Source organism: Rhinopithecus roxellana, chromosome 1 (genome assembly GCF_007565055.1).
Source record: "Rhinopithecus roxellana isolate Shanxi Qingling chromosome 1, ASM756505v1, whole genome shotgun sequence".
In the NCBI taxonomy this organism is placed as follows: domain Eukaryota; kingdom Metazoa; phylum Chordata; class Mammalia; order Primates; family Cercopithecidae; genus Rhinopithecus; species Rhinopithecus roxellana.
The window spans coordinates 202158840-202186295 of record NC_044549.1 but is presented as its reverse complement, the minus strand read 5'-3'; the positions used below and the strand labels follow the sequence as shown (position 1 = coordinate 202186295).

General features: G+C 43.8%; 2 protein-coding genes and 1 non-coding gene across 8 annotated transcripts in view; 2 read left to right on the top strand and 1 right to left on the bottom strand.

The window, feature by feature from the left end:
- Positions 1 to 8088, top strand: part of LRCH3 (leucine rich repeats and calponin homology domain containing 3) — a 98095-nt gene extending 90007 nt beyond the window's left edge. For 4 of the 6 annotated variants that reach the window (XM_030936638.1, XM_030936632.1, XM_030936648.1 and 1 more), the window contains one exon: positions 2964 to 8088. In XM_030936638.1, coding sequence (XP_030792498.1) covers positions 2964 to 3089 — 126 coding nt within the window. In that variant the 3' untranslated portion in view covers positions 3090 to 8088. The remainder of the gene's footprint in view (positions 1 to 2963) is intronic. The other 2 variants (XM_030936652.1, XM_030936645.1) reach the window with 1 other exon arrangement.
- A 603-nt stretch (positions 8089 to 8691) lies between these two features.
- Positions 8692 to 27456, bottom strand: part of IQCG (IQ motif containing G) — a 66882-nt gene continuing 48117 nt past the window's right edge. Inside the window, exons 10-12 of the mRNA XM_010381228.2 lie at positions 12169 to 12300; positions 11162 to 11263; positions 8692 to 9437 (exon numbers count right to left, since the gene is read on the bottom strand). Coding sequence (XP_010379530.2) covers positions 9303 to 9437; positions 11162 to 11263; positions 12169 to 12300 — 369 coding nt within the window. The 3' untranslated portion in view covers positions 8692 to 9302. The remainder of the gene's footprint in view (positions 9438 to 11161; positions 11264 to 12168; positions 12301 to 27456) is intronic.
- Positions 14039 to 14145, top strand: LOC115900852. The gene has a single exon (XR_004060504.1). It is a non-coding gene; the product is annotated as a U6 spliceosomal RNA (small nuclear RNA).

The following is a 27456-nucleotide window of genomic DNA, read 5'->3' as shown; positions in this document are numbered from 1 at the left end:
TGTTGAAACACTACTTTCTCTTGGGGCACACTCAGAAGAATCCAGTTTTGTCTGTCTCTCTATCCAGCTTCTGGGTTTTGTGGCATTTTACTGCACTGTCATGTTAACTCTCTGCATGTTTTACTACTGGCTCTTCCCCTCTAGCTGAAAGATTGCACTCCGGTGACTTCCACCTCATTCCTGTGCTGGGTAAAGGAGGTTTGTTTGTCATTCAGAATTATTTATATAAGTGCTTTTTCTCCCCGCTGGCCCTCAAAGAGCTCACCGGTAAAGGAGACAGATCCTTTCCTTGCATTTGCAGATGTGCAGCCCGTCGCATTAGTAGACATTTTGCTGACAAAGAGTAAGAGACCAGCATCTTTTTCTCCTGGTCATCCACCCATTCTCCTGGCCTGTGGCCTTGTTTCTCTTCCCGTAAACGCTGAAGCATTTTTACTAATACAATTCTGAACTTGTACTTCGAATGTGACATGTAGAGCTTTATTTCCAAGTCACACAATACAACTCCCATCCGGCCGTTTTTCCATGTCTCAGCACAAGTGTTGACATTGTGGAGTGACTGAACCTTTTCCGCAGCTGCTCATGAGGAAGATCATCGTGCCTTTTCTGGTTCTGGCAGTACGCGGTCACTTAGATTTCCGCTTTGAACTGTGTCCTGAAATCCTGAGTCCCCCCTTTGTGGGTAGGCACAGGGCCGTCTAAGCATTTGCGGTCTGGACGTTTGGAAGGTATTGGCCATAATTTTAATAATTTTAGTTTGGTCAGAATGTTCAGTTTAAAGATCATGTGGATTTCCTAGACTGCTATTCTGAGCCCAATCCATACGTTGCACGTGGTGCACACGAGCAGATGGGCTGGAGCTGGCCTCTCAGGGTGGGCACCTGTCCAGATTGACTATGTTTGTTATGTGTAACTGAGACTCACTCCCAGCATTCTGTTTAAAATTGGAATTTATGTGATTTCTAACCTTCTTAATAGTGAAACTGTAGCAGGAGAAGTAGTAGGCAGCAGTCCCTGTTCTGTACTCAAGGCAGTGAATACTGTCTGGTTCTTTCAGAATGCTTAGCATTTAGCTGCTAGACAGTAATGCTGGAAACTACTTTATAATTGCGGTTAGATTCTAATTTCGTAAGTGGTGTTTCTGAATATTCAGGAAACTTCTGAACTGTGTTAACAAAATTGGGATAAAGAATGAACTCAAGTATGCGGAGAGATCGTGAGGAGCACGACATGCAGTTGTAGAGTTCAGCCTGAGAGGCTCATTGGTTTGGTTTTCTTCCGTATGAAATGGGACAGCTATTTTCACAGGTGAAAAGACTGTTCACTGTTAATGCTCAAACACTCAACACTGATGACGAAGACTTCAGTTTTCTGTGCTAGTAGGTGCCTCTCAGACTTTGGGGAGTTGGGTTGGTTTTATTTTTAAGATGTCTCAGAGTTGGAACACCTGTTAAAAACACACACACAGGCTCTCATGGTTTAGGGGTTGTAATTGTACATTCTCTTGAGAACACACAGCACTCCCTCTAGCCCAGCTGGAAGGTAGGTGTGCTCTAGAAAGCACAGGCTTCTGAGTAAACCCAGGCCACACAGGTCCTAGGGCTCTACTGAGAGGAAGAGATCCGGGAATCGGCCGTGGAGAAAGCACGTCTCTTCCGACAGCAAAACAAAACACTCGGCAGGTTCATTTTAAAAATAATTTATCTAGACATGCGGTTGCACTCAGTATTTCTACAAAGTTGCTAGTTTTATTAGATCAAAAGATTACAGTTACCTCATTTTATCAAGATAAGTATTAAATAAAAAGTAAGCACAAGTACCAGTAACTGCCTCAAAAATAAATACTTGTTATATATTTTATTGTAACTGGTTTTGTAAAATTTTGTAGTAATATCGTCTCAATGAAAAGCAAAAAAAAAAAAAAAAAAAAAAAAACTAGTTGTCTTCTTTAACAAACATGTATAATCTTTTTTAGTGGAGCCAGAATTCTATATTCTGTTCTTTGTAAGAGCAATCTCTTTTCTTTCTGAATATTTACTCTTAACAGAAAGCCAGTGATAAGTGCTGTTCTTAAGATTTGCCTTTTTCTCTCACAAGAAAGGATTAACCTAACAAATTAATGATGCGCACACACTCGATGTATTCCTTAACTTCCTTAAGCAAACATTGTAAACACTTTACAGATGTTGGTAATCAACATATTCTTGCCTAAGCTTACATAGTAGTTTCCTGGAATAATTCAGGCTGTTAAATACCAGGATATTAAATACTTTACATTTTCAAATACTATTTCTTTTTAATTCTGTAATTCAGATTTTTAATTCAGACAGGCCCTTCCATGAATTATTCAAATTAGGGGGAAGTTTCTCAAACACATCTAAATCTCAAGAGCTCAGGATACGCTGAGTTTCTTGCCCTGCCTGGTCTGGGAACCCTGGTTTTCATAGTCAAGATTATAATGCAAACAGTGTAGAACTCATGCAGGCTGAGTTATGTTTTCAAACTATCTTGCATTCCTGTGGTAGGGAACTTACAAAATGCTTTCTCCTAAAGTGTAAATCTTTCAGTCTTGAGCCATCTGGTAGCGTGGAATTGTTTTTCTATTTTTCACATTTCCTATTTTATAGATCTGCATTGGCCGTTTATTCATCAGAGATAAAGGATGTTGCTTTTACACTGCAGTAGTGTTTTTCCTCTGCTGTATGTATAAATATACGCTACTTGTCAGTTTCCCAATTTTGAAAATGATCTGTATGTACTTTTAGTTGTATTAATAAAGTGACAGTGAGTGTCAGACACCATCTGTATCTCACTCAGATTTCCACTGAGGTCGGTTTCCCAGGTACTACATTTTCCTATCTTCATTGATTATTATGAAGGGGAGAAGTGCTTGCTTTTTCCTTTCAGTTCTGTGAAACTCATTGATTTTCTTTTTGTTTGTGTGTTGCGTTGTCCCATTTCAGGAGCAATTATGTTTGCCTCTCCACATTTTAGAAGAGAAAGGTTTGAGCCAGGTTGCAGTGACGGTCCAGGCTCTCCTGGAACTTGCCCCACCCAAGCAACAGCAGCACCAGTTATCTGCTGTTTAAGGATTCCCAAGACCTTAGGCCATTGGCCTGGCCAAAACAAGGAGCAGGACAACGTGATTGCTGCTGCCAGCTGTCTGCTTAAACACAGCTCTTATGTGTTCTCAGAAGGGACTGTTTCCATGATTCCTAACAGGAATATTTTGCGTCATTTCTCCATTTTAGGGGAGGTTATATCCATTTCCATTGAATTTTTTTTACGAAGACACCATTGGTTTTCTCAGATGAAACTTACTCCGTTACTGAAAACCCGACACCTGACCTGGCTGTGTTTTCCTGGAGAGCAGGCTCATTTCACACACCAGAAAGCACATCTTCTGCGTTAGGCGCCAGTATGCTGTGCCGTTGTTTTTACCTGCTCTCAAGACAGCTGGTCTGCTGGTTTCTAAACTTGGTTGTTCGTTCGAATCTCCTGGAGTGTTTGTTAAAATACAGATTCACATTCAGGAGGTCTGGGGTAAGGCCTAGGAATCTGCATTTTCAATAACCATTGCACATGTTTTTGTTTGAGAAGGAGTTCCGCTCAGTCACCAGGCTGGAGTGCAGTGGCGCGATCTCGGCTCACTGCAACCTCCGCCTCCCGGGCTCAAGCAATTCTCTTGCCTCAGCCTCCCCAGTAGCTGGGACAACAGGTGCCCACCACCATGCCTGGCTAATTTTTTTGTATTTTTAGTAGAGATGGGGTTTTGCCATGCTGGCCAGACTGGTCTCAAACTCCTGACTGCAAGTGATCCACCCGCCTCGGCCTCCCAAAGTGCTGGGATTACAGGCGTGGCCACTGCGCCTGCCCATTGCACATGTTTTTCATGTAGTGGAAATCACTGTTCAAAGCTAGATATTTGTATGTTTGGTGGGGGAGGGTAATGGCCCCACTGCATTTTTCACCCACATTTAAAATCAAAAGCTGTATTATGAGGAGCTGGACTATTCTGTCAAAGGCAAAACAAAAATAATACAGAGGGCCTAGATTTTGCAGTCTTTTCTTTTTTTTTTAAGAGTTGGGGTCTCGCCGTGTTGCCCAGGCTGGTCTGCCTTGGCCTCCCAAAGTGCTGGGATTACTGGAGTGAGCCACTGGGCCTGGCCCAAATTTTGCATAGTAAAACAGTGAAACAGATACAGTTGTATTTAAGGTCAGTGTTCTAGGCCTCCCTTCAACTCCAGTCCATCATAGAGGATGGTTCTATGTCATCCTGTTATCTAGATATTATAAACAAGCCCTCTATACACAGGTTCCAAATCCTTAATCTGATAGCACACTGCTGTGTGTCGCCTGCTTTGGTCTCACTGAGCCTCCCTCCCCATCCTTCCCAGGCTCCTCACCCTCCCCACCCTCCTCATGCTGCTCCGTGGACACCTGGGCCTGCAGACATGTTGCAGTCACAGCACATACACTTCGAGCTCGGGAAAGCCTAGTTTCTTATATTTCTTTCAGGTAACTGCCAGTTTCTGTGGCTGAATTAAAGCACTTATGGCATCTTAAAAACAACTTCCTAGCTGTGTGTGGTGGTTCACGCCTGTAATCTCAGCACTTTGGGAGGCTGAAGTGGGCAAATCACCTGAAGTTGGGAGTTTGAGAACAGCCTGACCAACATGGAGAAACCCTGTCTCTACCAGAAATACAAAATTAGCCAGGTGTGGTGGCTCGTGCCTGTAATCCCAGCTACTCGGGAGGCTGAGGCAGGAGAATCACTTGAACCCAGGAGGCGGAGGTTGTGATGAGCCGAGATCGTGCCATTGCACCCCAGCCTGGGCAACAAAAGCAAAACTCCATCTCAAAAAAAAAAAAAATGCGCCCCATCTGGCTCCACCACTAGTGCCTTTATATACTCAATTATGGGTGGAGGAAAAGGGCCCAAGGGCTCAACACCACACAGGAGCTTTTATTCAAGTTTCAGCTAGTTGGGTTTTCCTTCCCCTGCATTTTGAACCCCTTTTAGTTGTTGGTGATATATTCTGGTGTTCACTGCCTTTGTAAAACAAGTGAATAAAGTAAGTGGAAGATATTAGGGTTGTGTCTCTATAGTTGTTAACTGTTCTGGATTTTCTTTACCAATGCATCCATTGGGCATAATGTTATTCCTCTTTTTATCAGGTAAATGTAGCATCTACAAGTAGCTTTGGATCAAATCATGTTGAGTACCTGGTCAAAGTAATGTTTTCTTCCTTGTTCTTGCAGAGAAACAGATTCATCAGAACATTACCACTTGACCAGGTTTAAAATTGTGTAACGGCCTGGGCGCGGTGGCTCACGCCTGTAATCCCAGCACTTTGGGAGGCCGAGGCAGGAGGATCACTTGAGCCCAGGAGTTTGAGAGCAGCCTGGGCAATATAGCAAGACCCTGTCTCCCAAAAATTGGGGGAAAAAAAAAAAAAAAGCCAGGCATGGTGGTACATGCCTGTACTACCAGCTACTCAGGAGGCTGAGGTGGGAGGATCACTTGAGCCTGGGAGGTCGAGGCTACAGTGAGTCATGGCTGCACCACTGCACTCCAGCCTGGGCAACAGAGTGAGACCCCATCTCTCAAAATAAAATAAATTGTATAACTTAAAACATCTAAGCTCAATGCCCAATCTTATAGAATGAAAGTAAAATGTCTTTATGTAAGTGCTTAGAGCCAGACCCCATTATATTTATAGTTCCCAACAGACCCACCAACCCTTATATAACTTGTTTAGAATTTAACTGTGTGTATTTTTAAACTGTATTTGTCAGCATTAAGCCTTAGTATAGTCTCCAGATTATATGCCACCAGACATGGAACTCAGCAAAGGACAGGATTATTTTTAACATATGCAGGTCAGCCTGGCCAACATGGTGAAACCCCGTCTCTACTAAAAATACAAAAACTAGCCGGGCGTGGTGGTGGGCACCTGTAATCCAGTGACTCAGAAGGCTGAGGCAGGAGAATCGCTTCAACCTGGAAGGCGAAGGTTGCAGTGAGCCGAGATCACGCCACTGCCCTCCAGCCTGGTTGACAGAGTGAGACTCCTGTCCTCACCCCTCCCCCCAAAAAAAACACAATACCAAAAACATACTATGCAAGGAATAATTCTAGAAGACGTTACATAATGAAATACTTGCCATGTTTGCAAGTAATTTTCCCATAGGAATAAATGGAAATTTCAGCTTATTTCAAATTTTGCACATATTATGAAACCTTATTAATGTATTTTTATCAAACTAAATGAGATTTGTATTTGAATTGTTAGGAAAAACTGGGTGTGGTTTTGGCTGATAATTGAAGGAAAAATATCAAATACATTGAATTTTTTTTTTTTTCAAACCCTCTGATGTTTTCAAACCCTCTGCAGAGGTATGAAGGTATGAATTTCTTTTTGGTGTCAAGATGCAAAAACAAATCATGATGCTTTTGTTGGGAGAATTTTGTATTCAGTATTTTGTATGTACCTTTTTTTAAAAAATTGGAAAGCACAATTTGGTTTAACATTTAGCTTCACTTGACTCCAGTGTAAGATGAAGATGACCTTGTCACGGCTCCCCTGACCTGAAGCAGAGCCCTTCCCATCACTGACAGTGTCGGCAGCTGAGAGCCGCCCCAGCAGAGCCCTTCCCATCATTGACAGTGTCGGCAGCTGAGAGCCGCCCCAGCAGAGCCCTTCCCATCATCGACAGTGTCGGTAGCTGAGAGCTGCCCCAGCAGAGCCCTTCCCATCACTGACAGTGTCAGTGGCTGAGAGCCGCCCCAGCAGAGCCCTTCCCATCACTGACAGTGTCAGCGGCTGAGAGCTGCCCCAGCAGAGCCCTTCCCATCACTGACAGTGTCGGCAGCTTGAGAGCCGCCCCAGCAGAGCCCTTCCCATCATTGACAGTGTCAGTGGCTGAGAGCTGCCCCAGCAGAGCCCTTCCCATCACTGACAGTGTCGGCAGCTGAGAGCCGCCCCAGCAGAGCCCTTCCCATCATTGACAGTGTCAGTGGCTGAGAGCTGCCCCAGCAGAGCCCTTCCCATCACTGACAGTGTCGGCAGCTGAAAGCCCCCCCAGCAGAGCCCTTCCCATCACTGACAGTGTCGGAGGGCTGAGAGCCCCCGCAGCAGAGCCCTTCCCATCACTGATGGTGTCAGCGGCTGAGGTTCCCCCCAGCAGAGCCCTTCCCATCACTGACAGTGTCGGTGGCTGAGAGCCCCCGCAGCAGAGCCCTTCCCATCACTGACAGTGTCGGTGGCTGAGAGCCCCCGCAGCAGAGCCCTTCCCATCACTGACAGTGTCGGTGGCTGAGAGCCCCCGCAGCAGAGCCCTTCCCATCACTGACAGTGTCGGTGGCTGAGAGACCCCGGCCCAGCAGAACCATTCCCATCACTGACAGTGTTGGCAGCTGAAAGCCCCCCCAGCAGAGCCCTTCCCATCACTGACAGTGTCGGTGGCTGAAAGCCCCCCCAGCAGAGCCCTTGCCACCTACAGAGATTTCCTGTCAGCAGTTTCCCACAATTTCAGACTGGTAATCTGTGTTTAGCACTCCAGTGTTCTCTTGTAATAGCCAGGTCTGGAAACGACCCATGGGAAGAGGGGCCTTTGTACTCTGCTAGAACACAGAGCATAGTAGTAGATCACTTTCCTGAAGAGCTTTTTAAAATACAGCTAATCTAGGAGTTTGCGATTTCTCTACTTTCTACAGCTCAGCGGTGACTAATGATGTGTGACTACGCTGACGAGTTTGATGAATTCATAAAAACTAAGCACTTAAATGGTTGTAGAAATGAAAACATGGATATTCAGAAGCCTTTCTATATACACAGTGCAGTGAGATGGTTTACAGCAAATTCCGTTTTATTTCTGAAAATGTTGTAAACATGTAATTAGTGAAAGATTTTGTAAAACATTGGCCTATATTTGTATGTCTGTAAATACATTGCATAAGTTCTAAGTATAAATATGTCAGTATCATGTATGTTATTTTAAATTGCCTGTATGCCACTTTATATGTTGACATTAAAATAAAAGCCAACACTTAAGTGGCATGTAATAAAAGCTGATTGGAGAGTGTTCATACCTGAGGTGTGGTTCCCTTGGCAAAAGTGAATCAAGGAAAGGGCATTTCCTTTCCAGAAGGAGTGTCAGTGGAAATGGGGACAGTCTTTTGAGATCAAGTTGATTTTCTTAAGGAAGTACAGATACCAAGACTGCTTTATTTGGAGTTAGGTAGATAGAAGGCTTAATTCATGAAATGTATGTGACATATTAGGACAACTTTTCTCTTGGAAACCTTTAGCATCACAAGGCATTGTTTTGACTCATCAAGGCAGGCATGATCTGGTGGGCTCATTTTTTTCTAGAAGAGGGAGATTGACAGCTTTCCTATTTGCCAGGCACAGGTTAGATATTTTCACACACCTTATTTCTTTTCATCTTAACACTCCATAAAGTGGGGATTGTTGAGTAAGCAAAGCAGGTACTGGCCCTAGTGTTTCACTTGTCAAAAGTGTATCCAAACCAGCCTTCCAGAGAACCTGTGTCCCATCTTTACAGTTTGTAAAGTTGTATATCCTAACATCCTGTTTCTAGCTTGTATTTATAATTTGTATCCTGTTTCCTAGAAAAGTTGCTGAAGCAGCTTATAACTGGTTATGTGTTCCATGCCATTTTCACCCCAAGAAAAACACCAGAGTGACGATAAATCTAAAAGGCAGGCAGGAACCAACATTTATTAAAACTTTACTGTGTATATATTATGCTGGACAGCTAATAACATCATCTGGTAATTCCTACTGAATACTTTTGCTTATAAGAGTTTTTTCACTACAAATTGGGTAAAATCAGAATCAGACATTACAGGAATTACTGAAGTTTTCAAGCGTCACTGTAACTAAGCCAGTGAACTGCTTTGTTCGCTGAGAAAGAGAAAGAATGAATCTTCACAGGACTACCAGAAACTCTTCTTCCCAGCAAGGTGTGAGGAAGCCCTAAGTCAATGGTATAATCCTAAATCAGGGTTTGAAAACCCGGGTAACAGGCAGAGTGAAATTAACAGGCCCAGTGAAATTATCAGGCCTAGTGAAATCAGGCAGAGTGAAATTATCAGGCCTAGTGAAATCAGGCAGAGTGAAATTATCAGGCAGAGTGAAATCAGGCTTCCCTGGGAAAGTCTCAATGGCAACAACCTGTAGATGCGTCATCTTTGATGGTACCAGGTGTTTCTTAACTCGCTTAAGTCCTTCCCGCCTCCAGAATACCAGAGGAAAAGACAGAAGAGAACTTGGTCACTTCTTCTTGCCTCTCCTCTTATCCTTGCCTTTGCCTTTTCCTTTTGAATCCTTGCTATCAACTTTGTCTTTAGGCATCTTGAAACCACCAATTTCTCTCCGTATCAGAGTGCCTCGCCACCAGGCCTGGAGCTGGAAGAGAAAAGGGGAGTGAGCACAACGTATTGTATGCCTGACAAGCTGCATTCTTTCCACATAAAGGGACTGTTGAATAAAGTAACTTCTGTCTGACAAGCAGTCTCTCTCCAGGACATGGAAGTAGGCAGGGGATGTAATCACTATAGCGATGCTCTCCTGTTGTGCAGGACCTGGAACTTAAGCCATGGACTCAAGAGTGAAGTTCTCAAGGAGTAAAAATCAAAGGAACTGGATTTGGCCTATTTTTTCTTCACCCTTAGAAATCCGACTTCCTTATACTGCTTTCCTTGAAGAAAGTTCAGGTTCCCCATACCTAGCAGCTATTTGAACCAAAAAGAATGTTAGTTACCTGGGCCAAGGGCAAAAGCAAACGGCCAAAAACGCACAGATGATGCCAGGTGCGGTGGCTCATGCCTGTAATCCCAGCACTTTAGGAGGCTGAGGTGGGCAGATCGCTTTGAGCTCAAGGGTTCAAGACCAGCTTGGGCAACATGGCAAGCCCCTATCTCTACAAAAATACAAAAAAGATAAAAAAAATTAGCCAGGCTTGGTGGCTTGTGCCTACAGTCCCAGCTGTTTGGGAGGCTGAGGCGGGAGGATCTCTTGAGCCCGGGAAGCAGAGGTTGTAGTGAGCGGAGATTACACCACTGCACTCCAGCCTGAGTGACAAAGTGAGATCCTGTCTCAAAGGAAAAAAAAAGCACAGATAAGTCTAGATGAGTCTTACAGGCTTGTGCATTTCATATCTTTAGTGATTGCTTAAAAGATCAGTTGTCCTAGCACTTTTAAAAAAGATTCAGATAGCTTTCTTGAATGTCTTAGTTTTTAGATAACAGTTCTCAATACAGTCTCCACTGCTTTAAAGTCAGACCAAACCCTAAAGACTGGAAGCAAATCCACTAGTGAAAAAAAGCAAACGTGCTCTTCAGCTCGTTCTTAACATGTCTGTTGTAAATTCAGGAATACTGACAAGTTTTATGGAGAAACACCATTGAAACTGGATAAATTCTTGCTACTTACACATCTGACTCCTTATGGAAAACTCAACTTTGGGTTTGGATACCTGTCCAGAATGTAAATATAAAACTTTTAGTTCACCCCTAATATACAACCCAAACTACGGTTTACCCACTAGGGTCTCAGCCTGCAGAGAGAAGGGCTGTCCTCCAGACAGTTTCCGTCCAGCTGATGCTGCTTTAAGTTTTTGCTTACAAGTATTTCACGTGATCTGTGACCTGCCAGTTTCATCATCACTGATATACACAAGTTCATATGAAACTAAAATATCTCTATTTTTTTCTAACTTGCTGCTTATCCTTCCCACCTAAGCAGCTTGTATCAGAACCCAGCAGATAGTCTGGGCTGATGGATAAGCAGGATTTTAAGAAGTAGGAGGCTATTAAAAGGAATCATTCTGTCAAGAGCTGGTTTTGGTTAGACATAGTATTCTTATATTTCGTCTCTTGGCCTAGGTTTTGCTTCCACCGCTAACCACCTCTTTTTCTCCAGATGACGAGCTGGGGGCACATCCTTTTCTATGTTAACCATCTCCCTGCACCATGGACTGTGTCAGCAAATTCTAATAATAACAAAAGTCCATGCTTCTCAGATCTGCAGTTCCTTGGTATACTGAGATGCGTTTGATAATGAATGAGAAATTCTTTTGTGTTCCTCAGTGTTAGGCCAGCTATGGCGAGATACTGATTATGGTTCTTTACCTTTATGACGCTCTTTAATTCCAAGAGATCCTGTTCTATCTTATTCTTGCTCCTCTCCTTTTCTATACGATCTTCAATGATGACCTGTTCACACTCTCTTATCTGCAAAGATAGACATTCATCATTTATTACAGTACTCTCTTGACTAAGCTGTAGCGCAGCCAGCCCTGCACTTTTAATATAAAATTTCAGAATAAAACATGCTCCATCGAAAGATAAACCAAAGAAAAAAAGTAATAGATTCCTAGAGTGTAAATATTCACATACTAACTTTATAATTGTTCCCAAAACGTTTTCAGTTTTAATAATTCAAATTTAAGTTCTGTCTTTCCTAAAAAATAAAATATGAATTAATGTGTGATCAATGACTTCAATATGGATTTTTTTTTAAACTTTGGGAGAATGTAGATATACAGTAGCTGTCTTTTTTGTTTGATTTGAGACAGAGTCTCACTCTGTCACCCAGGCTAGAGCGCAGTGACGCAATCTTGGCTCACTGCAACCTCCGCCTCCCGGTTCAAGTGATTCTCCTGCCTCAGCCTCGTGAGTAGCTGGAATTAACAGCCACGTGCCACCATGCATGGCTAATTTTTGTATTTTTAGTAGAGATGGGGTTTTGCCATGTTACCCAGGCTTGTCTCAAACTCCTGATCTCAAGTGATCTGCTTGCCTCGGCCTCCCAAAGTGCTGGGATTACAGGTGTGAATCACCATGCCCAGCAGTAGCTGACTTTTGAAAGAAATTTAGGAAGTTCTGCACTTATTCCATAATGAAACCATAATCACAAACTTGTTAGAAATCATCACTGACTGTCTCCAGAGGTCATAAAGTAAGAATAATCACAGTATCTGTCTCAAGGGGCTGTGCGGGTAGCACCTGGGACAGAGTATGCACTATGGGAGTGTTACAGCAGCATCTAAAAAGATTTTGACTCAAAATAGCAATACCCAGCTACTGTAGCTTAGTTGCCACTTCCTCCTCAGTGAGTGCCTTAATTCCTTCCTTACCGTCTTTGCCAGATCTTGAAGGTGTGCTAAGTCACTGGCCTTTGTGGCTTTGAGAGCATTTAGTTCATTCTCTTTCATTTCTGTGTCCTTATCATATTTCTCCATCCAGAACTCTAGCCTCTCCTCAAGTTTCTATTTGGAAAGAACATGAAAACATGGCATTCAGCAGACACAAAACACTGTGCACTGTATGATTCCACTTACATACGTTTCAAGAGTAAGCAAAACTTTCTATAGTGAGAGAAGTCAGAACAGTAGTTACTTATCTGGGTGGACAGTTGGATTTCTGATTGGGAATGAGGTGTGAGGGAGACTTTGGGATGCTGTAAATGTTCTGTCTTTATCCGGGTGGTGGTTACATGAATGTGTATACATAAATGCTCATCAAACTATACACTAAGTACTTACACATTTTACTTGTATGTTAGTCAATTTAAAAATAGAGGGCCAGGCGCGGTGGCTCACACCTGTAATCCCATCACTTTGGGAGGCCAAGGTGGGCGGATCACCTGAGGTCGGGAGTTCAAGACCAGTCTGACCAACATGGAGAAGCCCCGTCTCTACTAAAAACACAAAATTAGCCAGGCGTGGGGGCGCATGCCTGTAATCCCAGCTATGTGGGAGGCTGAGGCAGGAGAATCACTTGAACCCAGGAGGCGGAGGTTGCGGTAATCCCAGATCGCGCCATTGCACTCCAGCCTGGGCAATGAGAGTGAAACTCCGTCTCAAAAAAAAAAAAATGGGGAGGAGGGTTATCTAGATGTCTGGATAAGGGAAGTTGCAGTGAAGAGGAAAGAAAAGGCATGTAGAAAAGTCTGAAGGATAAGGAATAGCATCAGATAGCTCTTTGATTGACAGCACTAAATCCTAGTCAGGAAGGATACAATGTCTTCAAAATTCTAAAAGAAAATGAATGTAGGGCCCGGCACGGTGGCTCACGCCTATAATCCCAGCACTTTGGGAGGCTGAGGTGGGCGGATCACAGGGTCAGGAGATTTAGCCCATCCTGGCTAACACAGTGAAACCCTACCTCTACTAAAAATACAAAAAAAAGAAAAAAAAAGCCGGGTGTGGTGGCGGGCGCCTGTAGTCCCAGCTACTCAGGAGGCTGAGGCAGGAGAATCGCTTGAACCCGGGAGGCAGAGCTTGCAGTGAGCTGAGATTGCACCACAGCACTCCAGCCTGGGTGACAGAGCAAGACTCCGTCAAAAAAAAAGAAAAGAAAATGAATGTGAATCAAAGATTCTACACATAGCCAACCCAGCATTCAAATGTAAGGGAAAGAAAGACTATACTCAATCTTTCTGAGAGAGTTATTCAAGGATGTACTACTGTAGCAAAATAAAATGAAGGAGATATATTAAGAAATGGAAGGGAACCAGTAAAACATGTATTTAAGCTATGTGATACTTTTTAATCATAAATCATAATTCAGAATTAAAATCCCAAAGTAGGCAGGATAGCACAGTTGAAAGGGCACAGCTGTGGCACTGAAAGAATGTTTACTTAAATTCTCTAAGCCTCTGGTTCCCTCATATATAAAATACTATACCTGGCCAATAGTACAGTATTACTATTACAGTAATAGTACAAACCTCAGAGGGTTGTTGTGATGCTGAAATAAGATAATCCTTGTAAAGTACACCCACAGTGCACATATATATATATATATATATATAATATATCTGCATATATATTATCACTTTATATATTTACATATAAAATGAATGATTTCAACATGGGATGAAGAGGAGAGAAGAGGTAAGTGAAGTCTTTGCCTTAATAAAGGCTAAAGAAGGTATAAACATTGACTAACTCTAGACAGAGAAATTTTAAAAGTATAAAAATATATGTTAAAATTTTAAGAGTTGTGCTCACTTCAGTAACATATATACCAAAATTGGAACAACACAGAGATGATTAGCATGGCCCCTGCGCAGGAGTGACACACAAATTCGTGAAGCATTCCATATTTGTGTACTTGCTAGAAACAAAAAATTTAAAGGTTACCCCTAAAGAACAGAACTGTGTAACTTGCAGACTCCCGGACGATGCACCTCAAGAGTGAGACATGGACAGGTTCCTTAGGTGGCACGTAGCTTAGAATGTTTTTAAAACATGGCTATAGTCAGTCGTTGTGATTACACTGAGTGGGGTGGCCTGTGCCTGTAATCCCAGCGGTTTGGAAGGCAGAGGTGGGAGGACTGCTTGAGGCCAGGAGTTTGAGGCCCCCCTGAGCAACATAGTGAGACCCCATCTCTACAAAATGTTTTTTAAAAAGCCAGATGTGGTGGCTGCTGTGGTCCCAGCTACTCAGGGCCGAGGCAGGGTGATTACTTCAGCCCAGGATTTGAGGGTGCAGTGAGTATGATTACGCCACTGCACTCCAGCCTGAGCAATGGAATGAGACCCAGTCGCTTAAAAAAAAATTCTGATTATGTTAGAGCAACATGTCAGTTTGATGCTATCACATCTCTTACGTCTTCTCTTTCTTACTCTTGTTAACACTTAAATAAAAAATAAATAAATAAAGAGGGAACAGGCTCCAGACAGGCAAAAAGGTCTGGCTACAAGGTAATGACATCATTTGGTATTTTTTGTAATTCTATTTAAGTTATTTTATTTATTTATTTACTTTGAGATAAGGTCTGGATCTGTCACCCAGGCTGGAGTACAATGGCACAATCTTAGTTCACTACAGCCTCCACCTCCAGGGCTCAAGTCATCCTCCCATCACAGCCTCCTGAGCAGCTGGGACTACAGGTGTGCAACCCCATGTCAGGCTACTTTTTTGTATTTTTTAGTAGTGATGGTCTCATTATGTCTCATTTGGACTGATCTCAAACTCCCAAGCGATTCACCCACTTCAGCCTCCCAAATTGCTGGGATTACAGGGGTGAGGCACCATGCCCAGCCTATTTATACTGACTTATATTTATGGAAGGTGATACTGGTTTTTCCTTTTATAGTAATGATATAAAAATCTTAATTTTAAATGAATTGATTTATCTGTTTAGGTGAGTAATTAGGTAGAAAATATTGGCCAGGTGCTGTGGCTCACGCTATAATCCCAGCCAGCATTTTGGGGGCCGAGCAGGTGGATTACTTGAATCTGGGAGTCTGAGATCAGCCTTGGCAACATGGCAAAACCCTATCGCTACAAAAAATAGGAAAATTAGCCTGGCACAGTAGCATGCACGTGTAGTTCCAGCTACTTGGGAGGCTGAGGCAAGAGGATCACTTGAGCCCGGGATGCAGAGGTTGCAGTGAACCGAGATCACACCATTGCACTCCAGCCTGGGCGACAGAACAAGACCCTGTCTCAAGAGAAAAAAGAGAGAGAAGATATTAATTACTGCCACTGGGATGCATTGTGAAAAAAAAAAAAATGAAAAAGTAAAAAAAAATGACTGGGCGTGGTGGCTCAACCTGTAATGCCAGCACTTTGGGAGGCCGAGGTGGGTGGATCACCTGAGGTTGGGAGTTTGACCCAGCCTGACCAACATGGAGAAACCCCGTCTCTACTAAAAGTACAAAAAATTAGCCGGGCAAGGTGGCGGGCGCCTGTGGTCCCAGCTACTCGGGAGGCTGAGGCAAGAGAATGGCGTGAACCCGGGAGGCGGAGGTTGCAGTGAGCTGAGATCCGGCCACTACACTCCAGCCTGGGCGACAGACCAAGACTCCGTCTCAAAAAAAAAAAAAAAAAAAAAAAAAAATTAATGAAAAAGGTTTCATTACTACAGAAATAAAGGACTTTAAAATTGTAAAAAAAACAAAAACGATAGAGCATAGCTTTATGCTAATAAATTTGAAATCAGTGTTTAGATGAAATGGATTATTTTCTAGGAAGACATAAGTTACAAAAAAGACTCAAAAAGAGATAAAAGATCAATAATCTTTTTTTTTACAGTTGAATAGCTCCACTTAAATATAACCAGACAAAATTCTTTATGATTGAATTTTATCAAGCTTCAAGGAACAGATAATGTTTTCACTGAAGAAGGCGTTAGCTAAAAAAATAAAATCATCATAATAATCTGGTTTGTTTTATTTGTATTTTTAGGTTTCAGAGCATAAAAAGATGGAAAGCTTCCCATTCATGCTGCCAAGCTAGCAGAACTCTGATAGCAATACCACAAAGCAGCACCAAAAAATAAACCTATAGGTTAATCTCACTTGTGGAATATATAAATACAAAGTGGAAGTCGAGGCTGGCTGTGGTGGCATGTGCCTATAATCCCAGCTACTTGGAGGCTGAGGTGGGAGGATTGCTTGAGCCCAGGAGTTCAAGACCAGCCTGGGCAACACAGTGAGCTCCCTGTCTCAAAGAAAAATTTTAAAAATTTAAAAATCCATGGTATTGATCTTATGTTTACCCAAGAATGCCACAAGACAACACAAAATAAGGGAGAGATGAGATATAAAAAGGAAAAAAAGAAAAATGAAAATTAATAAAAAGGAAGCAGCGGCAGTACAGAGCGAGATGGCCAAACAGAAGCCTCCACTGACAGTTACCCCTGCCACCCAGGAACGCTAAGTTTGACAACTGTCTATACAAAAACGCACCTTCATAAGAACCAAAAATCAGGTAAGCAATTGCAGTACCTGGTTTAACTTCGTATTGCTGAAAAGGCACTGAAGAGGGTAGGAAAGACGGTTTTGAATTGCTGACGACACCCCTCCTCCATCCCCTGACAGCAGCCACATGGCACAGGGTGGGAATCTGAGCAGCTGTGGGAGGGAGGGCACGGCGCCTGTGACTGTGCATTGAACCTAGTGCTTCCGTCACGGTGGAAAGCAAAACCGGGTTGAACTCGGGTGATGCCCACCCATGGAGGAAGCATTGAGACCAGCCCCAGCCAGAGGAGAACCGCCCAGCCCAGCGGTGGGACCCGAGTCCCAGCAAGCCTCACCATCACAGGCTACACTGCTCTGGGATCCTAAATATACTTGAAAAGGGGGTCTAGGCCAGGAGGACTACAACCCTTAGGCAAGTCCTGGTCCTGATGCCTGTGGCCTTGGGGGACTTGGGACCTAGTGAGACACCAGCCGGGGTGGTTAAGGGAGTGCTTGTATCACCCATGCCCCAACCTCAGGCAGTGCAGCTCGCCTCTAAAAGAGATTTCCCCTTCTTCTGTTTGAGGCGAGGGAAGAGTACAGAGGACTTTGTCTTGCATCTTGGATACCAGCTCAGCCACAGGAGAATAGGGCAATGGGCAGAGTCATGAGGCCCCTACTCCAGGCCTAGCTCCTGGGTGGCATTTCTAGACACACCTTGGGCCAGAAGGGAACGCGCTGCCTTGTAGGGAGGACCCAGTCCTGGCAGGATTCATCATCTACTGACGAAAGAGCCCCTGGCCCTGAATAACCAGCAGTGATTCGCAGGAGCACACCATGGGCCTTGGGCGAGACTCTGAGATGTGCTGGCTTCGAAGACATGGTAGTGGCTATGGTGAGAGACTCCTACTTGAACAAAGCAGAGGAAAAAGTAAAAGAGGACTCTGTCTTACACCTTAGGTGCCACCTCAACTGCCATGGGGTAGAGCACCAAGAGGCTCTTGGAGTCCCCAGTTCAGGCCTTGACGCTTTTTTTTTTGAAATGGAGTCTCACTCTGTTACCCAGGTTGGAGTGCAGTGGCATGATCTTGGCTCACTGCAACCTCCACCTCTGGGGTTCAAGCAATTCTCCTGCCTCAGCCTCCAAGTAGCTGGCATTACAGGCACCTGCCACCATGCCTGGCTAATGTTTGTATTTTTAGTAGAGACGGGGTTTTACCATGTTAGCCAGGTTGGTCTCAAACTTGTGACCTCAGGTGATCCACCCCCCTCAGCCTCCCAAAGTGCTGGGATTATAGGCATGAGCCACCGCCCCCGGCCCAAGGCTTTGACTCTTGGATGGTATTTCTGGTCCTGCTCTGGGCAAGAGAGTAGCCCACTCCCCTGAAGAGTAAGTCCCAGGCCTGGCAGCATTCACCACAAGCTGACTGAAGAGTCCTTGGGCCTTTAGGTGAACATCAGTAGTAGCCTGGCGGCACTCTCCATGGGCCTGTGGTGGTCATGGCCATGAGCAGAGGCTCCTCTGCATGTGGAAAGCAGATGGAAGAGTAGGAAGGACTTTGTCTTGTGGCTTGAAGGCCAGCTTAGCTGCAGGAGCTTAGAGCACAAGGTAGACTTCTAAGGTTTTTGATTCCAGCCCTTGGCTCCCAGACAGCATCTCTGGACCCGCCCAGGGCCTGGGGGGACTCGCCACTCTGAAGGGAAGGCACAAGCCTGGCTGACTTTGCCACCTGCTGATTGTAGAGTCCTAGGGCCTTGAGCAAACATAGGCGGTAGCCAGGTAGTGGTTACAGCAGGCCTTAGGTGAGACCAGGTGCTATGCTGGCTTCAGGTCTGACCCAGCACAGTCCCAGTGGTGGTGGTCACCAGGGGGCTTGTGTCACCCCATTCTCAGCTCCAGGCAGCTCAGCAAAGAGTGAGAGACTCTCGGAGAAAGTAAGGAAAAAGAACAAGAGTCTCTCCCTGGCAATCCAGAAAATTCTTCTGGATCTTATCTAAGACCACCAAGGTGATACCTCTACAAGTCTGCATGAACCACAGAATTATGGGCTTGGAGTGTTCCCTAATGAGGTACAGCTTAGATCACAACACTCAAGTCCCTTCATATACCTAGAAAGCCTTCACAAGGATGAGTACAAATAAACCCAGACTGCAAGGACTACAATGAATACGTAACTCTTCAATGCCCATACACCAATGAACATCCAGAAGCATCAAGACCATCCAGGAAAACATGACCTCACCAAACAAATGAAATAAGGCACCAGGGACTAATCCTGGAGAAACAAAGATATATGACGTTTCAGACAGAAAATTCAAAATAGCCATTTTGAGGAAACTCAAAGAAAATCAAGATAACACAGAGAAAGAATTCAGAAATCTATCAGATAAATTTAACAGAGATTGAAATAATTAAAAAGAAACAGAAATTCTTGAGTTGAAAAATGCAACTGACATACTTAACAAGGCATCAGAGTCTCAAGAGCAGAAGTGATCAAGCAGAAGAAAGAATTTGTGAGCTTGAAGATAGGCTATTTGAAAATACACAGGGAGGACAAAAGAAAAAATGATAAAAGAAATGGAAAGATATTCTATGTTCATGGATTAGAAGAATCAATATTGTTAAAATGTACATTACTACCCAAAGCAATCCACAGATTCAATGCACTCCTTATCAAAATACCAATGACATTCTCCACAGCAATAGAAAAACAATCCTAAAATTGATATGGAACCACAAGAGACCCAGAATAGCCAAAGCTATCCTGAGTAAAAATAAACTGGAAGAATCACATTACCTGATTTCAAATTATACTACAGAGCTATAGTAACCAAAACAGCATGGCACTGGAATAAAAACAGACACATAGACCAATGGAACAGAATAGAGAACCCGGAAGCAAATCAATAAATCTATAGTGAATTCACTTTTGACAAAGGTACCAAGAACAAACACTGGGGAAAAGATAGTCCTTTCAATGAATGATGCTGGGAAAACTGGATATCCATATGCAGAAGAATGAAACTAGACAGTTATCTCTCAGCATTTACAAAAATTAAATCAAAATTGATTAAAGATTTAAATTTAAGACCTCAAACTGAAACTACTAAAAGAAAACGCTGGGGAAACTCTTCAAGACATTGGACTGGGCGAAGATTTCTTGAGTAATACCCCACAAGCACAGGCAACCAAAGCAAAAATGAACAAATGGATCATATCAAGTTAAAAAGCTTCTGCACAGGCCAGGTGCAGTTGCTCACGCCTGTAATCCCAGCACTATGGGAAGCTGAGGCGGGTGGATCACTTGAGGCCAGGACTTCAAGGCCAACATGGTGAAACTCCACCTCTACTAAAAATACAAAAATTAGCTGGGCATGGCAGTTCACTCCTGTAGTCCCGGCTACTCAGGAGGCTGCGGCACGAGAATCGCTTGAACCCAGGAGGTGGAGGTTGCAGTCAGCCAAGATTGTGCCACTACACTCCAGCTTGGGCGACAGAGCAAGACTGTGCCAAAAAAAGAAAGAAAATAAAAAGCTTCTGCATAGCAAACAAGACAATCAACAAAGTGAAAAGACAACCCACAGAACTGGAGAAAATAATTGCAAACTACCTATATGACAAGGGTTTAATAAACAGAATATATAAGGAGTTCAAACAAGTCTATAGGAAAAAATCTAATAATGTGAAAAATGGGCCAAAAGGACCGAGTGTAATCACTCATACCTATAATCCCAGCACTTTGGGAGGCCTAGGCTAGAGGATGGATTGCTTGAGCTCAGGAGTTCAAGGCCAGCCTAGGCAACATAGTGAGACCTCGTCTCTCTCTCTCTCTCTCTCTCTCTCTATATATATATATGTATTTTAAAAGGGCCAAAGATCTGAATAGACATTTCTCAAAAGAAGACATACAAACATCAAACAGACACATAAAAAGGTGCTCAACATCACTAATCATCAGAGAAATGCAAATCAAAGCTATGAGACATCATCTCACCCCAGTTAAAATGGCGTTTATCTAAAAGAAGACAATAACAAATGCTGGGAAGGATGTGGAGAAAAAGGAATCCTTGTACGGTGTGGGTTGGTGGAAACGTCAATTAGCACAACCACTATGGAGAACAGTTTGGAGGATCTTCAAAAAACTAAAAATAGAGCTACCATATGATCCAGCACTCCCACTGCCAGGTGTATACCCAAAAGAAAGGAAATTAGATGTTGAAGAGATGTCTGCACTCCTATGTTTATTGCAGCACTGTTCACAATAGCCAAGATTTGGAAGCAATGTAAGTGTCTACCAACAGATGAATGGATAAAAAAAAAGGTGGGGCCGGGCGCGGGGGCTCACGCCTGTAATCCCAGCACTTTGGGAGGCCAAGGTGGGTGGATCACTTGGGGTCAGAAGTTCGAGACCAGCCTGACCAACATGGAGAAACCCCGTCTCTACCAAAATACAAAAATTAGCCAGGCGTAGTGGTGGGTGCCTGTAATCCCAGCTACTCAGGAGGCTGAGACAGGAGAATTGCTTGAACTGGGAGGCAGAGGTTGCAGTGAGCCAAGATCATGGGCAACAGAACAAGGCTCCCTCTCAAAAAGGAATAAATAAATAAATAAATAAATAAATAAATAAATAAATAAATAACTTAAAAAGGTGGGACATATAAGCAATGGCGTTCTATTCAGCCCAGAATGAGATTGTGTCATTTGCAACAATATAGATGGAACTGAGGTCATTACGTTAAGTGAAATAAGCCAGGCACAGAAAGACAAACTTCACGTGTTCTTCTTTGTGAGAGCTAAAAATGAAAACAATTGAACTCATGGAGATCGAGAGTGAAAGGGTGATTACCAGAGGCTGGGAAGGTAGTGGGGGATGGGGAGGACGTGGAGATGATTAATGTGTACAAAAAAGTAGAAAGAATGAATAAGACCCAGTATTTAGTAGCAAAACAGGGTCACCATAGTCAATACTTTAATTGTAAATTTAAAAAGAACCAAACGAGTATAACTAGATCATTTGTAACACAAAGGATAAAGGCTGACGGTGACGGATACCCCATTTCCCCTGATGTGACTCCGACGCATCACACACCTGCATCAAAGTACGTCATGCACTCCATAAGTGTATACACCTACTATGTACCCACAAAAATTAAAAATTAAAAAAAAAAGCTCAAAATACAAAAAAATGTTTTAAGTCTATAAATCAGTTTTTTAGCAGTCTATTAAAGGAATAACAGGCTGGGCACGGTGGCTCACGCCTGTAATCCCAGCACTTTGGGACGCCAAGGCAGGTGGATGAGCTGAAGTCAGGAGTTCGAGACCAGCCTGGCCAACATGGAGAAAACCCTGTCTCCACTAAAAAAATACAAAATTACCCGGGCATGGTGGTGGGCGCCTGTAATCCCAGCTACTCGGGAGGCTGAGGCAGGAGAATCGCTTGAACTCGGGAGGCAGAAGTTGCACCGAGCCGAGATTGCACCACTGCACTCCAGCCTGGGTGACAAGAGCAAAACTCCATTTCAAGAAAAAAAAAAAAAAAAAAGGAACAACACACTATAATCGGGTAAGGTTTACCCCAAGAATTTGAAGATGACCCAACATCAGCAAATCTATTAATGTATTTCACTTTATTAACATATTAAAACGATATCATCTCAATTAATGAAAAAAAATCCATCTCAAAATCAAGTACTCATTTTGTTGAGAAAAACAAACTTTTAACAAGAACAAAAAGATACTTCCTGAAGTTGATAAAGCTTGTCTACCAGAAACCTACAGAGTAAACCTCACACTTGATAATTTAAAGAAAAACTCATTTGTGCCAATTACAATTTATTGCCCGTCAGCTCCAAATTCACCTTTCTTGGTGAAGGTGGATGCTTGCTAGGAACGTTTTTCTTGCCCGCTGACAAAATGCTAAGCTGCGTCAGTAGAGGGCGGTGGAGGCGCGACAGGAGGGCGCCCCGTTTCCTGTCGCCAGCGGCATGTGCGGGGACACCCGGTGGCACTTGTCCACCCACACGTTGTACGGAGACCACGCAGGAGGATTCCTGCTGGCCTAACGCATTGTGACCTAGTGGGGTTTATCCCAGGAATTTAAGGATGACTCAAATCAGCAACTCTCTCAATGTATTCTACTCTATTAACATATTAAAGGAGAAAAAATATCTCAATGGACAAAAAAAGTTTTGTTCTTTTTTTCCCCCCAATTGAGTACGCATCCAGATTAGTAAACAAACAAACAAACAAACAAACAGTTAGCAAGGTCCACAGTTTCCTGCTTGCCAGCCTTATCCTGCCAGCTAGCTGTGAGCCAGCTCTGGCCCAAGGCAACCCAGCAAACACTGCTGCCATCCAGTGGGCCACAGCCATACCCTCTCCAATGAGGCCTGAATCTTACCCCTGGGAAGGCTCCTTCCCCTCCCGCCCCCACCTTTCCAGTTTATTTCTTTTTTGGATATTGTCCTGGGCCAGCCTCCCTCCCTCCCTCCCTCCCTCCCTCCCTCCCTCCCTCCCTTCCTTCCTTCCTTCCTTCCTTCCTTCCTTTCCTCCCTCCCTCTCTCCCTCTTCTTCTTCTTCTTTTTTTTTTTTTTGTAGAGATGAGGTCTCACTATATTTCCCAGATTGGTCTCCAACTCCTGGGTTCAAGCAATCCTCCCACCTTGGCCTCCCACAGTGCTGGGATTACAGGCATGAGCCACCACGCCTGGCCTTAGGATGTTCTTTAGAGTTCTCTTTTATCCCTTCTGAGTAGCCAATCCCTTATGAATAGCTTGTGATTCTTTTTGTTGGATTTTATCTGTTAAATTATTGGTATGATTTCTCTCTCCTAAATGGATTACTAATGATAAATAATTGGTATCAGAAATGGAATTAAGCGCTCACCTTCTAGTTCACATATTTCTTACTAAGGTATCTAAAGTCCTTGCTAGTTGCTCTTCATCAGATACAATCAGCATAACATCATTAATGCAGTGAGCGACTATGACGTTTTGTGAAAAGTCCAGCGGGTACTATCTCTGCAGACCAGATTATGGGAGAGAACAGTGCGGACAGCCCTGATGTGAGACTATGAAGGGGTACTGTTGGCCCTGCCAGGTAAAAGCAGACTGCTTCTGGTGGTCTTTCAAATTAGTTTGAAGACAGAGCTTTGGTCAGGTTAACAGCTGTACACCAAGAACCAGGGGCCATTGAAGACTTGCTCCAAGGAAGATACTACATTTAAAATAGTAGCTGCAACTGGAGTCACTACAATAGTCCATAATAACTCTCCAAGATCCACGCCTCTTCTGCGCAGGCCAGACGGCTGAGTTAAATAGGGATGTGGAATCACCACTGCTGCTTCCTTCAGGTCTTTGATGGTGGCGCTAACCTCTGTAGTTCCACCAGGAGTGCAGAACTGCTTCTGGTTTTCTGTTTTAGTAGGGAGGGGAAGTTCAAGAAGCTTGTCTTGGTCCTTACTATCATAATGTCCCCAAGTATATCTAGTCCAATAACAGCTTCAGTAATGGAGGAAACAAAGACAGAGAGGGTCCACGGAACAGGTGGACTCACAGTCAGGCTAGTTCAGGCTCCATCTGTCACCTAGCCACCATCACCGCCCATTTTGACTAGTGGCCATGGTGTCACTTTGGGTCCCTGTGGATGAACATCAGTTCAGAGCCAATGCTTCAGTCATCCCAGTGCACAGTCACTCTGTAAATTACACAGGTCTTCTGAGTAGGAGCTACAGGGAGACTTACAGTAGGGACTTGCAGCAGGGCTGCAGAGTTCATCCTCGGGGGGACATGCCCCCACACCTACACCCCAGTTCATAAAGGGGCCCTGGGGCTGTGAATTGACTCAGTCCTAGGAGCTAGGGGAGCAGCCGTGACTCTCTACTGTGGTGATTCAAATCAGGGTTCTGGCTACCAGACCCGGACTCTTTTTCTGTTATACTTTAGTAGGCAGCCCATCAATTTTGTTCCTAGAGATACCATGATTGATTAGCCATTGCCAAGAATCCCTGTGGCCAAAGGCATTCTGATTACCGCTACGTCTCTGCCGCCCTTCGTGGTAAATGTTCCCACCTTATCTTTGACAATTAAGTGCTCCCAGTTATCCTAAGGCACTTCGGGACCCCATCACCCCACTGATATCAGGAAGCTCATCTCAGTGACAACATCCTTAGGGTCACACCTGCCTACACAGGAAAGCAAGCACAGAGCTTTTAGGGATGCAGATGATCCCCTCACTATTCTGTTTCTCAATGTCTTAGTAAAGAAGTGTCTTCTGGGCCTTCTCATGGTTATGGATGGGTGTTTGGGGGTAGATGTGCAAGTCACACATGATAAATCCACGGTGACATTCCTGTCTCCTTACGTCTCTGGATTGTCTCCCCCAAATCATAGCCGGGAAGCTCTGGTATCCCCACCTCATCAAATGTAGGCAACTGTTGAATCACCTCTAGCTGCGCAAGCTAACCCACGACATCTAGACTCTCAGGTAAGTGCGTCTGTATCAACGAATTAACCAAATGGAATGTTCTAGCCTACCCTGTTGGATCGAACACTCTTAGAATCAATTCGACATGTTTCCCAGGTTTCTTCCAATATTTATTAGCAAAATCTTACCATTCTTTTGGTGTGTAAGTGATTTCCTTCGGAGTTAGTTGTCTGAGTTATATGTCCCCCTGTAACATGCTAAGATTTGACCCTAGTTACGGATCCAGTGACAACAGGGGTGACTGTGCCGGGTCTGAGGAAAGAGCATCCCTTTCCAAGGCGTCCTCCCAGACGAAGTTATCACAGGACTTTCAGGCCAAGGAAGTGTCCTGAGACCCAGGAGGGTGGACTACTTCCACTGCCGAGGGAGCTTGAAAGTGATCTGTCGGTTTCATCCGAATCCGAGCAGGTGTTCCCATTCCACGTTTCAGGGTCCGGTTCTTTCCCTGTGAATGCTCTAACTTGCATAGCAGAAGCTTGACTATGACAAACTCACGTGTAATCCTGACTAAAACACCAGAACAATGGTGTTAACAACCGACAATAGAGAAAGGGTGCCCCATTATCACTGCTACAGTTAACAAGTACACTGGCTTTCCAGCTATACAATAAGCCATGAAATGAAAATAGACATACAAATAATAAAAAGAAAAATACAGAAGTGTTATTGTTTGCAAGCAATAAGATTTTCCACCTAGGAAATCCAAATGAATCAACTGAAAACCACTAGAGGGTCTAAGGAATCCACAGCAATACACAAAATAAATAGCCTTTCCAAATACCATACACTTAGAGACAGAACCAAGAAGGTTTCGTCGTAATGTTATCACAGCAAAACCTGAAACCACCTAAATGTACTGACAGAATGGTTCACTAAATTTCAGTATATTCTGACTATGAGATATTATCTGTCAGTTGTATTGCTACAGAAAACATTAAAAACAAAGTAAATGTAAAAAGGAAAAAACAGGTTCTGGAACATTATATATAGTATGATCCAATTTACGTAAAAAACAAACACTAGGCCGGGCTCAGTGGCTCACGCCTGTAATCCCAGCACTTTGGGAGGCCAAAGTGGGCAGATCACTTGAGGTCAGGAGTTCTAGACCAGCCTGGCCAACATGGTGAAACCCCGTCTCTACTAAAAATACAAAAATTAGCTGGGCAAGGTGGCCGGTGCCTATAATCCCAGCTACTCTGGAGGCTGAGGCAGGAGAATCACTTGAACCTGGGAGACGGGGAGGTTGCAGTGAGCCAAGATCACGCCACTGCACTTCAGCCTGGGTGACAGAGCGAGATTCTGTCTCAAAAAACAAAACAAAAAACAGAAAACCACTGAAAATATGTATGTTTTGAGGTATAAGTATATGAAAAGAAATACATGTGGAAGAAACTTCCCTTCAGAAAGGGGAGTAATTTAAGAGGGCTTTCACTTTCTTTACATATTTCTGTCTTACATTGTAGCTGGACATGGTGGTGCACAGCTGTAGTCCCAGCTACTCAGGAGACTGAGGTGGGAGGATCACTTGGGCCCAGGAGTTTGAGGCTGCAGTGAGCTATGATGGCACCACTGCACTGAAGCCTGGGAAGCAGAGAGAGACCCTGCCCCTAAAAAATAAAAAATAAAAAAATATATACTTATGTATTGCTTGTGTTATTGGGCTGAAGATCTGAGAAACTCTGGCGTCATCCCTTTGTGATCCATTTATCCACCAACTCACTGATAAATATCCAACACCTGCCAGGTATCTCACACTTGAAACAGGTAACATGATACATAATTCTGAAAGTGCAGGGCTACAGAACCCTCATTCTAATAGCCTACCAGATATTTTTTTCAGTAAAGACCTGTGAGATAGCATCTACAAATTCTCCTCCTTAACCACACATTTGGAATCACTGACTGAAAACTCATTAGCTTTTCCCAAAAGCACGCTGTATTATAACTAAGCTGGAAAATTTTCTCTTTGTTCATCCAACAGGGATATTTTGAAAGACTCCAGCTGGGGCTGGGCGTGGTGGCTGGCGCGGTGGCTCACGCCTGTAATCCCAGCACTTTGGGAGGCTGAGTCGGGTGGATCACCTGAGGTCAGGAGTTCCAGATCAGCCTGGCCAACATGGTGAAACCCCATCTCTACTAAAAATACAAAAATTAGCCAGGCGTGGTGGCGGGCACCTGTAGTCCCAGCTACTCAGGAGGCTGAGGCAGGAGAATCACTTGAACCCAGGAGGCGGAGGTTGCAGTGA